General features: G+C 36.3%; 2 protein-coding genes across 2 annotated transcripts in view; one reads left to right on the top strand and one right to left on the bottom strand.

Moving 5' to 3' along the window:
• Window positions 1–16,477, top strand: part of LOC309639137 (desmoglein-1-like) — an 888,370-nt gene that overhangs the window by 661,546 nt on the left and 210,347 nt on the right. The gene's annotated exons all lie outside the window — the stretch shown is intronic.
• Window positions 3,756–16,477, bottom strand: part of DSC1 (desmocollin 1) — a 32,353-nt gene continuing 19,631 nt past the window's right edge. The window contains 3 exon segments of the mRNA XM_082418784.1: window positions 3,756–9,614; window positions 14,250–14,506; window positions 14,655–14,914. Coding sequence (XP_082274910.1) covers window positions 9,508–9,614; window positions 14,250–14,506; window positions 14,655–14,914 — 624 coding nt within the window. The 3' untranslated portion in view covers window positions 3,756–9,507.

Raw genomic sequence — 16,477 nt, 5'->3', positions numbered from 1 at the left:
TTCTGGGTTTGATTTATGTTTGGACAAAGAGTGTACTGTATTGTTAGTAACAAAGGTAGGAACAGCAGGAAAGCGCTAGTTTGTGCAGGAGTTAAATAATTTGCTTTTGAAGATACTGAGTTTGAGATTTCTGTGAGCCATCAGGCTGGAATAATTAGTAAGCAATATGGATGTGGAATTCAAAAGAGACTTCCAACCTGAAGATGCAAACTTGATCATTATCAGGATAGGGATAGTTAGGGCAACTCCAAATGAAAGCCATCTGTCTGTTTAAATCATTGATTCTGCTGTGGAGAGAATGGCTCTAATGTGAGGAAGACTCTGTGTGTTTTCCACCTTCCCACAGAAATGTACCAGCTGAAGATTGAAATTTACATTGTAGAAGGATGTATGTAAAATATTTAACACAGATTCATAGGAAGTATTTTTTCTTTTAGGATTGATAAGCTAAAAACACTTTCCATTGTAGTATGGACCTGAGAAGGCCATTTCAGGAGAAATGTTCAGGGGGTAATCACTGGTCAGCCTTACATTTAAATCCTTGCTCTACGAAAACCTAGCAGTCTGATCTTGTTTAAGTCAAGTAACCTCTCCCAGCCTCAGTTTTCTTATTGGTAAAAGGAATAATAAACACCTAAACTTAGAAGTATGTTATTAATATTGTCAATGAGATAACATTTGTGAAAGTATCCTGTAATGCTTGCACATAGTAGGTGCTCAGTAAATGTCTTCGACAAGCATTTACTGAGTTTCCTCCATGTTCCAGGCACTGTTTTAAGTACAAAGATCCCTGCCCTCATGGAGCTTACACTCAAATGTGAGGAGGGGAGAGAAAACAATGAACATAATGTACACCAAATGGCAACATAATCCATTTTATATTGAAAATTCATGTAGTGTAAGTAGCCATAGCCTTTAACACCTGCAGGGTCCAGGAAAGTAATCAAAATAAATAAGTTAGGTTGGTTGAAAAGAGCAGCCCTTTTTATTATTCTGCTTTTGTGAAGATAAGAGCACAAAAAATACATCTCTTTTCTTTCCTACATCTACCTTCAGAAAACAATAGTACAAGTGTCATGATAAATGGCAATTGACAGCCTTCTTATCTGAGACATAAATGGCAAGCCTCATAGGGCTCTGGCACTGGCAGAGACCCTGGGAAAGTCACTTGTCACTTCCAAGCAATTGGTGGTCTTTGGGAATATGGACTCAGTGTTGCCAGACCTGCCAATTTTTCAAGGGAAGTCACGAATTTGCATTTGGGGTGAAATATCCTGATTTTTAATATAGCAGTTTATTCATAATTTTTTCAACTGTAAGAGCTTCTCCTCTCCTCCCCCAAAACCCCCCAAAATTTGCAGGCCACATATGGCTTAAGGATGTAATCAGGTTTAAATCTCTGAAAAAAACTGAAGTTTTATTTATGTCACTTTTAAAATAAGCTTTAGCTCTGCACTATTTTATAAAACTTGGCATGTGAAAGAGTGTAAGCCACTCAAACTACTATATAGTCCACTAACTATTTTTTTTTATTGGAGTATAGTTGCTTTAGAATGTTGTGTTAGTTTCTGCTGTACAACGAAGTGAATCAGCTATATGTGTACATATATCTCTTCCCTCTTAGACCTCCCTCCAACCCCCCATCCCACCCATCTATGTCATCATAGAGCACTGAGCTGAGCTCCCTGTGCTATACAGCAGGTTCCCACTGGCTGCAAATCTTTATATAAGGAATAAATATTTTGCTAAGAATCTTACTGACCTGGGGCAGGGAACACTGGTTAAGAATAAGAAACAATATTTCTCCTGCATATTTGCCCCCAGATTACCTCCTATCATTATTAAATGTCTTCCTTAGTTACAGTGCCCTGATTTTGTTCAGCTGATAAACCACATTTTTCACTCTCTCTTGCAGCTAGGGATGGACAAGTGACTAAGTTCTCCCAAGGGTATGTAGGCAGGAGTTGCTGGAGGGAGCTTCTGGAAACTCTCCCTAAAAAGAAAGTCTTCCTCCTTCCTCTTTTTTTCTGCCTCAGACTCAGATGTGATAGCTGGAGTTGCATGAGCCATCTTGTGATTGTGAAGCAATTTGTACAAAGGATGGTTGAGCAGAAAAAGTGAAGGCTCCTGGGACATTGATGATATTAAGAAGCCCCTGTAAGTCCAAGACTCTGAACTTGTTTTACATTAGTGAAAATGGACTTTTACCTATTTAAACCACTTTATAAGAAATTGATTCTTTACAAGAAATTGATTGAATTAAGAGATAATTAAGAGGTAGAGTGAACTAGTTGTAGTTCTATGTGGGATGTTGGATGGGGGAGGGCAGAGGGGGAGGAGTCAAGGGTGATGCCCGGGGTTCTGGCTTTGGCTACTGGGAGACAATGTGCCCTGAGCAGGCAGGATCATGTGGCTCATGATGTCTAAATAAATAAATAAACTACTTTATTTCTGTCACCAAGTAGTCTAATACAAGTCCTGAGATCATTTTTAAAATACCTTTTTATATAGCCTCTAATGTGGAAGAGCAGAATTCCAACTAAGTCAATAGGCATGTGGAATCACCATTTGTCATACAGCAAAACCATAAAATTGTCTTCTTTGTCACCTGCTGAAACCTCCTCAACTTCCTGTGTTTGTTAAACTCACCTTTACTCATTTTGAAGTCTAGTTGAGTTGGCATAAGAAATATTTTAGATTGTGATGTAATTTGTTGGATTAATAGGAAAATAAATTGTATTTGCTTTTACTTACCTATATATTAATTAACTGAAAAATGAGATCATGCCTCAGGCTATTAGAATGCAACCAAACATTGAATCCCTCAGACTTAAGGGAACACATCCATTTGATCACACAATTTATAGGGACAGAGACTGAAGCAGTGGAAATAGTATGCTAAATCTTAAAAGGTGTGTTTTAAAATTAGGGAAGATGTTTTCATTTAAGTTTTTAATTTAATGCATCAATTAAATACTAAAAGCCATGTATATATACTATTGACACCCACAAAATAAACAAACAAACAAAAACTCTTGTCAAGCACAGGTGTAAGGGAGAGCACAGTGATGACTGAAACATAATCGCTGCATTGAAGAACGTCAGTTTGGCTTATAAAACCAACAAATAAAAGCCTTTTTATAGTTGAGGGGATTGAAGTAAATGAGCTTCAATGACTTTTTAAAGATCATACAACAGGTTAATAGAAAAATCCAGACTGCCTCACTCCTAGAGCCATGCCTTCTGACAAAGTCAGGCTTCTGACAAAGTTAGGCTTCTGACTTTAGGGAGAACAGAAAAGAGTGTTTTCAAGTGAAGAAATGGTACACCTTTTTGACTTCCATTAAATAATTAATATTTCATTTTGCCTTGAGACTGTTTAGAGAACACAGAACTATCTTCAAGAACAACCATTTTTGAAATCTTAGCCAAAAGAAAATGAGTTCCCAAGGCAGATTAAGTTGATTGAATCATGACTTAAGTAAAACAATTATTTCCATCCAGTCTCTGTTCTCTCCTTATATCAGATTAGACTAGCTACATTTAACAGAAAATCTAAAATTTCATTGCTTAAACACAGAAAGGTTTAGTCACTCAAGTGGACAGGTCCAGAGGCAGGAAGACCAGGGCAGGTTTGGAGGCTCCACAAAGTCACAAGGGATTTAGGCGCCTTCTATCTTGTTGCTCCACCATTCTCAACAAATGGCTCATGGTTTCCAATCTGAAGCATCATTAGATGGCTGCTTGAGCACCAGGCATCACATCTGTGTTCTAGAAGTCATGAAATTCAATTGAGGGATGCAAAAAACAAAATAAAACAGAACAAAAGCAAACAAAAAACCCTAAAAATATCTTCCAGCTGAATCAGCTCCTTTAAAACACCTACTCAGAAATTTCATACACAGCAATTCACTTGCTTCTCGTTGACCAGAATCTAGGACACGTCACACTTAGTTCAAGGGATTGGGAAATAATGGTCTCTTAGTGAGGCCCATAGCCATTCTGAATGAAATCAAGGTCCATCTCTAAGAAATAGCTAGGTTAGGGGATAGTTGGTAAACAACCACAAGTCTCTGTCACAACTGTCACAAAATATCAAGGGACATGTGTTTGTTAGTGGCAAGTGTCCCCTTGATATTTAACTTCAAATGTATTTAATATTAAAACATCAATACCAAATTCATATTTAATTTTAATAATTATTTGTTATCTATTTAATATTAATAACACATAGATATTAGATTAAAATATTAAAGTAACTCTGAAAATTTGTCTTGATTTCCCAGTCTGAAATGAAAAGAAATAATCGTGACAGAGTATGGTTACTCAGTAAAACACAACTGGTTCTGACAGCTTCCTAGCCACACCTATGATATTCAAAGTCAGCTACACCCAGAAAAATAAAAGCTTAAAAAAGTACATGGTGATGAACTGGCTCAGTATGAAAAGAATACGTCAAGTCACCTATTTGCCAAAATGATCTCAGGATACTGCGAGTGTGTTGCTTACACTAGCCAGGTTATTCAGGTTGGTTTTTAAACATAATTTGGTAAATTTGTTGGATAGACCCTGACCAAAAATAATGTCAAAATGTGATTTTTTTCCCCTCAATTATGGGTTGGCAAAATATATTCACTAAGTAAAGTGGCAGTGAGTATGCCATGTACCTAAATTTGGTTACCCTATGTGCCATTGTATACCCTCCAATATATGGCACCATAAGGTACAAAGTATACAGAGAGTCAGTTATTCAGGTACAGAAGAACACAGAGTAGGGTGGGAGATTCTGCTGTGTGGGTGGACAGAAGAGATGTGGCCTTGAATTGGGGTCACCAGGTGAGCCCGGACAAATTTCCTTACCATCTGGCAGCCGTAGACCTGCTGCCTGAGACTACCAGTGTACTCACTCTAATTGGCTAATTGTGTTGTTCATCTATTAGTTTTTGCAGGTTCTAACCAAGGGATCATCTATGCAGTGCTTGTCAAATTTCATGTACAAAGGGATCTCCTGGGAGAGCTTGTTGAAATGCAGATTCTGATTCAATAGGTCTGGGGTGGGGCCTGAATCCACTTTCTTCACCTGCTGTCAGGTGTTATGAACAGCACTGAGTAGCAAAGACCTAGTACAGAGGTGAACTTGTACACTGGGAACACCTGCAGGGCCTCCCCCACAGAGTGTTTTCTTCAGTGGATCTGAGAAGGGACCCAAGAATTAGCATTTCTGGCACATTCCCAGGTCATGCTGATGCCTCTGGTCCAGGAATCACACTTCAAGAACCACTGATCTAGAATTTCATTATGGATCTCAAAGAGGTGAGAAATACGGTGGATGTAGAATAGTAACCTAGCTCCCTTACAGAATGCCTACTATGGACGAAAGGTCTTTGTGAAGTTGGATTTTAAATTTTATGTAAATGAACCATATAAATGTCATCCACTCTTTTTTTTTTAAGTTTTTTTTTTTAAATTTTATTTATTTATTTATGGCTGTGTTGAGTCTTCGTTGCTGTGCGACGGCTTTCTCTAGTTGCGGCAAGCGGGGGCCACTCTTCATCGCGGTGCGCGGGCCTCTCACTATCGCGGCCTCCCTTGTTGCGGAGCACAGGCTCCAGACGCGCAGGCTCAGCAATTGTGGCTCACGGGCCTAGTCGCTCCGCGGCATGTGGGATCTTCCCAGACCAGGACTTGAACCTGTGTCCCCTGCATTGGCAGGCAGACTCTCAACCACTGCGCCACCAGGGAAGCCCGTCACCCACTCCTAATTCCTAAGCTTTCTACATATTTTAAGAGAGACAAAGTCAAAATAAGAAAATTCTTTCATTTCCACTTTGGATTAGAGGGTTCCTTTTAGTTTTTCTTGAACTATACCTGGCAGAAAATAATTCTATGTGAATTTTTGGTATGAATTCTAGGTAAAAATTCAGGTATCTCAAAGGAAGCCTTGAAATTTCCTTTTTTTTTTTTTTTAAATTTATTTTTGGGTGTGTTGGGTCTTTGTTTCTGTGCGAGGGCTTTCTCTAGCTGCGGCGAGTGGGGGCTACTCTTCATCGTGGTGCGCGGGCCTCTCACTATCGCGGCCTCTCTTGTTGCGGAGCACATGCTCCAGACGCGCAGGCTCAGTAGTTGTGGCTCACGGGCCTAGTTGCTCCGCGGCATGTTGGATCTTCCCAGACCAGGGCTCAAACCCATGTCCCTTGCATTGGCAGGCAGATTCTCAACCACTGCGCCACCAGGGAAGCCCGAAATTTCCTTTTAATAATAATTCCATGTTATAGCATTTAATGGTCCCTAAACATGGACAAATAAAAACACTCCACAATTACAGGTATTCATTGTTGCACTCTGACAACTACATTTTTAAAAATTTGAAATCTTATGTATCCTCAGACCAAATACAGAGGAAGGTCACACTTATTTTTAATTGTTTTTTTCTCTAAAGTTAGTAAATAAACAACGTCTAACTCCATAGATTGATTTTATAAAGGGCATTTTATTCCTATCAATCAAAAAACTTTAAGTAAAGATTTTAAAATAATTTGATCTATCCACATGAAATGCATATTATAAATATACTTTGCACATAACATTTCTTACACAATTATTCTATCTATATATTTGAAAGTGGTTATTATTTTATTGGTAGTGGCAAGGATTTGAGATCAAGTGTGGTTTTTATTTTTTATTCAACACTATCCTTTCAAAGAGCTTTTTAAAACTATGCTTGCTTAAATTTACTGGGCCCTACAAACTATACAAGGATCCATCCATTCTTTTTTTTTTTTTTTTTTTAATTTTTATTGGCATATAGTTGCTTTATCCATTCTTAATAGTGCTTTCTCCTGCTATACGTAGTACTCTTTTCTTTAACCTAATTATGTAGAAAGACAAAGGCAGTTTCTGGTCAAATGAAATGTTCCTTCACATTTATTAGAAAAGCAGATAAAAGAGACCAGAAACATGTAGCAATATACATAATTTGTTTCATTACCCTAATCTAATTGAGGATTTTCAACTAGTACAGGACTTTTATAACTAACGCACACCAAAATGGAGTTAGCTTTTCCTCTATGATAATAAAAATCCTCAACTCTAGAACACCTATTGTGAACATTTTCCAAATAACATAGCATATTCCATTTTCTACAAGTAAACATATGCATAGATACCAAATTTTACAAAATATTTTTAATAAACCTAGGAGGAATTAAAAGCTCAGCAAAGTTAAGGAAGTATTTAACAAAGCTCATTTATAACAATTATATCAATTTTCATCTGTCTTGGTGTTTCCATGGAATTTTTTCACATGAAATAGTTTGAGATCTGGATCAAGATAGGAAAGTTTAATTGTACATTTTCCCTAACTATAGATTTAATTCTTGAAAACAATTCAGAATGATTAACTTACTGACAATTAATTAACAGACAATTAACTTACATGAAATAATCCATAAAATACAATGTTCTATTAACAAAGTAAATTTGTAAACAGTCCAGTAGAGTTTCATAAATTTCATCAATCATACAATTAACATTTCATTTTGAGTGTAAATAAAGAATGACTTTGAATTTCCTAAATAAACCAAAAGGCGTCATAGTTCCTCTGTGAGATAAATTTTAACGATATTTTGAAAACATTTTAAAATAGTCAAAACTGCTTAATACAAATTAATTTCCCACACTTTCTAATAATTTTGGTTATAGTTTTATAGTGTCTTCTCTTGCTGATTGAGAAATCAGCCTTTGGCCTTTAATTGTATTTTATGTTCAGATACAAATTTTCTCTTTCATTCTTAAATTTAAGAAATATGAAGACATAAACAAACATGTAAGTTAATGTTCGACTAGTGATTTTTAATTGCTTAGCAAACATACTGCATCTACATTCAAGAATATAACTTAACACGTTATTATTATATATTTCCAAAATTTTAATGTTATATTTTAAAATTTCAAAACTGGTATCATTGTCAGAGTAACATGTACATCAAATAACAGATATCTAGAAATTGCATTACTCTCCAAAATTATTTTACTGACAATGTCTATAAAAATGGACACCTTTTAAAATATAATCTTACTTATTAAAACTACTTTGTTTTTCTGCTCTAATATCCAACTTCATATCAAGAAACACCTTTACTTAGAAACTGTGAGTAAGAATAAGGAGACTAATCACAAAATTTAAGAAAATCAGATACTCATTTGTTTCAAAGGTTAACTAGCTAATAGATTAAAAAAATTATTTTTGTCTGAACGAGAAATATCCTTGTGATATATACAGTTAATGTGTATAAATCTATAGAGTTTGGCACAAAACACTATTAAAATATTATTTAAATAAATGGTTTCTTTCTAAATTAATAAAATATAATGTCCTATTAAAATGCTATATATTCAAAATAGTTTATTAACTCATGTTTTCATTTTTTTTATCCATCACCATTCAAAAAATGTTTGGTAAGAATTGCGTTAATAGATTTCAATTTTTTAACATATATATGCCAGACACTTTTTCTGAAAGTGATTACCAATGCAGCCTGAGTATTAGGTTCCAGGTCAAATAGTCATTCAATCTTTAGCATACTCAAAGGGCGGAGCACTGTGTATGAGGGTTGTAAGCCTAATGCCTGCTGGGCTAGTTCCCCAAATGCTTGAAGATGGTGGCGTGTGTCACACTAGAGAGAGCATGTCCTTGCCAAGGTATTTATATTTTTAAAAAGTAATAATACATCATGGTGGGCAAACAAAACACATTCGTGGGTTTCAGTCAACCCATGGGCATCGAGGCTGCAATTCTTTCATGGAAATCCTCTCACGTGATCCTTCAAAAAAAATCTCAGCAGCTCAAATTGCTGTGAGCTTGTTCTGGTCCATGTCTTTCCAACAATTCTAGAACCTGTAGGAACCGGATGATGCATCCACATGGACAGAGATCTCAGGATCGAGTTGGGAGCACCTCCGCAGGGTGAAAAATATAGTGGGAGATGAGCCTTATTTACCAGTTGGAGACTGTATCAAAGAATGTTTTAAGAATCCTTCAGCACAGAGCCATTCAGATAGAGGAAGCAATTCTCTTGCACCAAAGACAATACTTCTAAAAGCATAATTGTCCCCAGGACTGTGAAGAAAATATTTAATTTTCATCTAAAATAAAAATGTACTTTTCACTAGCTCCCCCATATATCCCTCCAGAGCATACCAAGTAACATAAGTTTTCAGATAGAAGGTGCAAGACAGCACATAGTACAGTCCTAGAAAGGGCAATATGTACATGCATATAAATGGAAATTAACAAATGAAACATTTATTTCTAGAGAACATGGAAGTTATCTCAGACAAGGAGAATTAGAGGGAGCTTCGTATTTATAGTATCCTGATCTATATGACTGGAAGTTTACCTCCAATAAACAAACACTTTAGCAGATGCTGCTGTCATTTTACATTCAATAAACTCCTACATGTGCATTCGTAACACATGTGCATGTGTTACTCTATTAAAAGGCACATTTATTTCTTTACACATGTCTTTGCCAGGGTCCTAAATTTGGGTTCCAGATGATCTAGAAACTCAAACCCCTCTTCTTCCGGCTGATCACTGCAGCAGCCAAACTGAGCTCACAAAACTCACAAAGAAGTGAATAATGGGAAAAAAGAAGCTTTTATTTTTTTAATTAAAAAAAAATAGTTACAGATACTACCTGTGAGTCAACATGTGTGCTCTGATTTTACTTTTTACAATTTAAGCAGAGAACTATTTCTCTTTAAGGAACAATAGAAATCACTTTAAAAAAATCTAATAAAGAAATAGGGAGACTTCCCTGGAGGTCCAGTGGTTAAGAGTCCGTGCTTCCAATGAAGGAGATGCGGGTTTGATCCCTGGTTGGGGAACTAAGATTCTGCATGCCGCAGTGCAGCAAAAAAAAAAAAATTCTACCAACATTCATCATATAAATGATTATTTTCCATCACAGTCTGATTTAAGCATGTTGTTAAAAAGAGGAAAACTTGAAATTGTTAAAATGGATAGTAGTCAAAGCCGCAGCTGAAAACAAAGTCCTAGATGCCTTCTAAAACTATGAAAGACTGATTGCAAATTTTTTCCTTACTTCTGGGAAATAGAGCAAAAAATAAGTAATTACTGATAATAGTTGAAGATTGTGGAAAGGTAATTGAGTGTGTATGTTTGTCTACTTCTAAACCTTATTTTAAATTAAGCACATAAGCAAATGCCAAGTATCGGTGAGTAAGGAATGTCATAATCTTGTGGCTAGAAAGTACATCTTGGGTTAACTAAAATCTAAACTTACATGTCAACAATAGGGACTCTGAAAAGTAAGAGTTCCCCATTGCTATTTAAAAGTTTCCAGGAACCGGAAGTTCACTGTTATGAATCAGCTCACTCCATGTACAGAACTCTTTAATTAACCACTAGAAAGTTTTGAGGTTCTTTCTTATCAAGCTATAATACACCTCCTAATCATTTCCAATTTTTTCATGGGTTATTTTGGACTACACACAAAATGTTTACCTCTTCCACATGACAACCCTGAAATATTTATTTTAAGAAAATTCTTTTTACAGCTGAATATAACAAAGCATTTGTAAACTTCTGAACTCAAGTTTCTATAATACATTAAAACTAATTGTTCCAGGTGCCTATTATGCACCTGAACTTGCAAAGCTCTTGGTAGTGAAATTCACAACCTGGACCTGGAGATTCACAGGGCTCTCAAACAACAGAGGAATGACAAGTATCAGTACTCACACGAAGCAAACATGCCAAGATCTCTGCCAGATGCTTGGTAAAAAAGATATTTAGCAATGATAAGGGCCCTCGTATGAAGATGAGTTCAGAGTCTAGCTAGAGGAAAAGAATGTACATGAGAAACAATGAAAGCACCCTTTTATAGAGAAGACACATCACCTGTGATAATTACGATATTATTCCCAGGGAAGGAGGGCGTAAAAGGTGTTCATAGAGGAACTGAACAGGGACTTCCCTGGTGGCGCAGTGGTTAAGAGTCCGCCTGCCAGTGCAGGGGACATGGGTGGTTCGAGCCCTGGTCTGGGAGGATCCCGCATGCGGCGGAGCAACTAAGCCCGTGCGCCACAACTACTGAGCCTGCGTGCCGCAACTACTAAAGCCCACACACCTAGAGCCCGTGTTCCGCAACAAGAGAAGCCACCGCAATCAGAAGCCCGCGCACCACAACGAAGAGTAGCCCCCGCTTGCCGCAACTAGAGAAAGCCCATGTGCAGCAACGAAGACCCCACGCAGCCAAAATAAATAAAATAAATTAAAAAAAAAAAAAAAAAGAACTGAACAAAGACTAGTGAGAGCTACTACAGAAGATGTCACTGCCATTCATTTGAAGAAGCAAAGGGACCTGAATTTCAAACAGGAGGGGCAGTCTAATTCTAGGTGGAGGGTGTATAAAACAGTGCTTTCTAGAGTGAAAGCAGGGAAACCAGCCTGACTGATAAAAAAATTGACACAAAAAATACAAGGAAATAAACTGGATTCTAAGAAAGCTGGAATACCTAGATCATCATCATAAAATATTTATGAGCATCAAAACTAAACATTCATTTGGAAATATAAGTAATTATATATTTGGCCCTTGGAAGCATATATTAAATGGATTAAAGTTCAAATAAACAAAATCCTTCATGACACCATACGGTCTTCCTTTAACATTTATAGCACCCTTATCTTTACTTCTTGAGCACATCCAGGTTATCCATGGGCCTGGGGCATAGAGTCACAAAATTTAGATTCGACATTTCATTTCTTTGTGCTATGATCACTGTATTTAAAGACATTCTTTTGTCACCAAAAGACCAAGTTAATTTCTTATATCTGTTTTCCATATTTTCCTTCTCTCCAAAAAGTATTTCATTTTCTATCACCAAGCTTCTGCATTTCCGTGAGGTTTCCTCTCTTTATACTTTAATCTGGGTGGGCAACTCTTTAACTGATTTCCACTTCTCATGATATCGATACATTCTTTGATGGGGAAAAGTTTCATACCAGGGAATCTGTTATGAGAACATAATAATCCCTCAACTGATGTTGTGTGAAAATTTGACCTTGTCTTATGAATCCTAATTTTCATGGCCTAGTACTTGGAACTTAAAAGACAATCAACATTTGTGGAATAAGTGAGTAAATATAAATCCTTGTTTGACATCATAATTGTGTTCCTGAACCATTCAGATTTCACTTTTGCTTATATAGAAGCAGCAAATCACCAGGATTATAAAGGAGTGGCAATATGAACTATATTTCTCAGTTAATGTTTTCCCCATTCTTTAGTAGATTTTTTTTCCTACTTATACTGAAAGAATTACATTAAAAGATTGTGTGAGAGGTATCAAGAGGAAAGGAAGATCATATGCGCATGATTAAGTAATAATATTCAAATTGAGGCTTTCTTTCAGATTTTGAAACCTAAAAATTTTTGGCTCATGGGCATAGTTCTTTCAAACTGCTTGGTCATCTCACTGATTATGACATGCAACAGACTATTTCCATCCCAGGGTAACAGGAATAGACCAAGGCTGAGAGAGGAAGTAAGGAAAAAACCTGAATGGGACACATGTAGATGAACTGGTTTGCCCTTCCTCTATAAATCATAAGCAGCAGTATCTTCATTAGTTTAACCTTTGTCTCTCCTCAGAGAATCTATTGTTTTCGTAGATGTGGCTTTTAGTGTAAAGCTATAGAAAAAAGTATGGGTATAATATGTGAGAAAACATTTGTCTTTATCTTATTATCAAAATATCAAGGGGCAAAATGAACAAACATGAAACATTTCATGACTTACTTTCAACTTTTGTTTATTTCCGTGGGATTTGATATGTGTTTATTCCTACACTCGCCCATTCCTTCTAAAGAAATTCAGTGATGCTATAGAAAAAGACCACAACATTGCCGTACCAGCTTGTTTGTTTTGAACATCTAGTGTATAAAAATATGCTAACCATAAAAATAATGGAAACCATCTTAGATTAAGCAGATAGTCAAAAACATAGGCTGTCATAAAAGCCCAAGTTCATTCACCTTTATCATTAATGGAAATTTACCCCAAATGAGTGAGTGTGTAATTGGTGTGGTGGAATGCCATATTGTAACTTCTATTTATATTTTTTATCATCTTCTTTTAATATCTATTTTTATGATGTATACATTAGCATAGTAGTATATGTATATAAATAAACACACTAGTAAATATATGGGAGTGGTTGTGGACTGGTCTCAGCCTATCAATAACCAAGGTTGTAGCCGAACTGGCCCTTGTGATCGCTCTTATGATTGCAAGATGCCCTAAGGCATAACGATCAGGAAACATTGAAAAAAAAAAAAAAGGTTTATTACTTACAAGTCCTGGAAATTACATGGCACACATGGGGCCACACAGCAAGAGTAAGTTTGTGGGGAATGGACGGGGTGGGGCAAGGGGAGTAACACCTGGGATTCTGCTTTTATTGAGGTGGAGGCTGGGGCCTTGGGTTTCACAGGCTCACTATTGATGAATTTAAAACACAAAAGCAGGAATTTAAAGCACAGGAAGAGAAAAAACAAGCAGCCCGGAATGGTGAGTTACTGAAATCAACCAAAATCTCTAAAACAAAGGAGCCTGGGGAGATGGGGTAGAGGTCAGCCTGGCTCTTGATCTAGTTCTGTGGTTAGCAATGTGTTTATTTGAGATATCAATCAAAGCTTAAGTCAGGCACTTGCATAACAAAAAGAGAAGCCAACTGACAGGGCTTCCACTGCAAAGGTTCATATTCAAAAATGATTTACTGCTTGGAGGATATATTCAAAAGAGTTTTGAGATCTCTACTTTAGGACATTGGAAGGGCATTTCTTCACAAAACAGTTTCTAGAATTAACCTTGGAGAATGATTGCAAACCTCAGCAAAAGACATTAAAAATCATCGTTTGACCATTTATTTAGGAAATAGGGTAAGTGTTTTATTCCCCAGTAAGAGAGACTCAGAACAAATCTATCTGAAACCAACTGTTGTAGGTGGGTTGAATCCTTCCAGCAAGTTCAAATCAGTACTAAATCTGTACTCCTGAGAAAAATAGGGATCCTTGATGATGCCACTATGTCCATGGAAAAAGTCAAATAATATGGACCTCGAAACTGGGGCTTCGGCCATTCACCACCTCCAAGTTTTGCATTAGTGATGCACTGGGACCTAAAAAGGGTGGTTTCCAAGCAATTAAGCAATCATAATGCAAACATTTTTTGCATTAAATTTTGATCTGGAAACAAACAAATTTAAATTTAGCTCCAAGATTTCCTTAAAATATGTGCTATATTTATATTTTATTTCTAGAAAATTGCACTCACCTGCATCCATTGCAATCACGGAAACATTGTATTGGTTGTCTTTTACAAATGCTGATTCTCTATCTAGAACTTTTACAGTTTTCAAGTCACCAGTGTATTCATTAATTTCAAACCAGTTATCTTCATCTCTTATCTTCTTATACCTAGTTTTTAGAAATCAAATGTAAATGCTCAAACCAAAGAGCGGACATAATCTCAAAATCTGTCATTCTAAAAATACATAGAATGTTCCTAAATTTGAAGTCAATTATCATCACAATTAAAAAGAAGGAAATTTTGAAAATACATTACCTTAAGCCCTCAGCAGTGCCGCTGTCCGGATCCACTGCTTCGTATCCAAGGAGTGTTGTGCCCACGGGGAGACCATCTTTACTCTTAATAACTTTTACTGGTGGTTGGCATTCGGGGCCCTCATCATGGTCTTTAACTTTAACAGTGACAGTTGTAATGCACATAGTAGGAGTTTGTGAGTTTGTTGCTTTAGAGAATTGTGCTTCGTTAAGTACACCAATTTGAAAAACCATTTGGCGATGGACTTCATAGTTCAATGACTGTTCGATAAACATACCATAATGAGTCTATACATATATACATATATATATAGAAGACATAACTATGATTCCAAGTTTTAGCACAAAAGGGAAAATCATTTTTATGTATAAAATGTTACCAAAAGTTGTTGCTAATGTATTAACGACGAATAATTAGCTTCCTATAGTGACAAACACTATCAAATGCAAAATTGTTGATTTTTAAGATTCAACCAATTTTTCTTCTTACTTTCCTTTGGAAAGGTCCTGCTTTCATTTTTTTTTTATTACAAGTTTAAATACTAATAGAAATACAGAATAAGTGTTTGAATAAATTCATATGGACTATTTCTCATTATTTTATTATTATCAAATGGGATAACAGTGATAACTAAATTAGCAAAAGTCCCTCTAAGCTAAGTATATAAAATAATTAGATAGACTGTAACCAAGCAGGACCCTATGGGGCCTTCCCAGGGCAGACTTCTCCATATCCTCTGCTTTAGCTCCTTTCTGCAGTACCTAGATAATAGTATCTGATGCACTTCCTGAGTTGTTTTAAAGATGTGAAAACCCCCCACCAAATGGAAGATGTTAACTACTTGTTGACCATGAGCTCATAGCCCCCAGGCCTAAGGACTGATAATGTTAACCCCTATGACACCACCCTGTTACCTCACCATCAACCAATCAGAGAATTGTGCAGGGGCTGATCACATACTCTGGGATGCCCCTCCCTCCCCTTGCCTTTACAAATGGTTTGCTAAAATCCTTAGGGAAGTTTGGAGTTTTTGAGCGCAAGCCACCTGTTCTTCTTGTATTGGCACCTTTACAATAAAACTGCACTTTCCTTCACTACAACCTGGTGTCAGTAGATTGGCTTCACTGCCATCGGGCGAGCGGACCTGAGTTTGGTTCAGTAATAAGACTACTAGGACATGAGATTTGGCTATAATGGAGCAGTTACTCTGAGTATCTGAGTCAAAAGACATAATCATATTATCTAGCAGCACCTTTTCAAAGTATATTATATACGAATTTGTTAGTTCATGAACTGAGTAACTAGAAAGAATCCCAAAACAATAAATGATTAGAGACTAAAATCTATCAAAATAACAAAAAAAGAAAGAAAGAAATCTAGAAAAAAGTCCAAAAATATTTTAAAAAGAAATTTAAAAAAAAGAAAGGAAAAATAAGCAGTGTTATAATTAAAGGACATTTTCTAAAAGTTTTATAAGGAACGCAAAATTTATGCATATCACTTTTAAGAAAATACACTGTCTCCAAGAAATTAACAAGAAAAGATGTAAGAGGTTAGTGAGGAGTGTAGGTAGAAAGACTCAGAAAGAAAACAAGTTCAGTTAAAGTGATCACCCTCTGAGCCAGTAAATGCAATTAAATTTTAAAAATCCCAAAGCACTGGCTACCTCAAATATAGGGGAATTAATGGGAATAGCTGCTAAATATTTAGTAAATGGTCTGTCTTATAAAATACATTATAGAGTGGTAAAAGTATAATATGAGCATGAAGGGAATTGAAAAGTCAAGAGGTTGATTTTTTATTGATTCTTCCATTTCTCTCTG

The sequence above is a fragment of the Balaenoptera physalus genome, assembly GCF_965194825.1.
Source record: "Balaenoptera physalus genome assembly, chromosome: 12".
In the NCBI taxonomy this organism is placed as follows: Eukaryota; Metazoa; Chordata; class Mammalia; order Artiodactyla; family Balaenopteridae; genus Balaenoptera; species Balaenoptera physalus.
The sequence above is the reverse complement of the archived record's forward strand: the minus strand, read 5'-3'. Positions and strand labels throughout refer to the sequence as shown.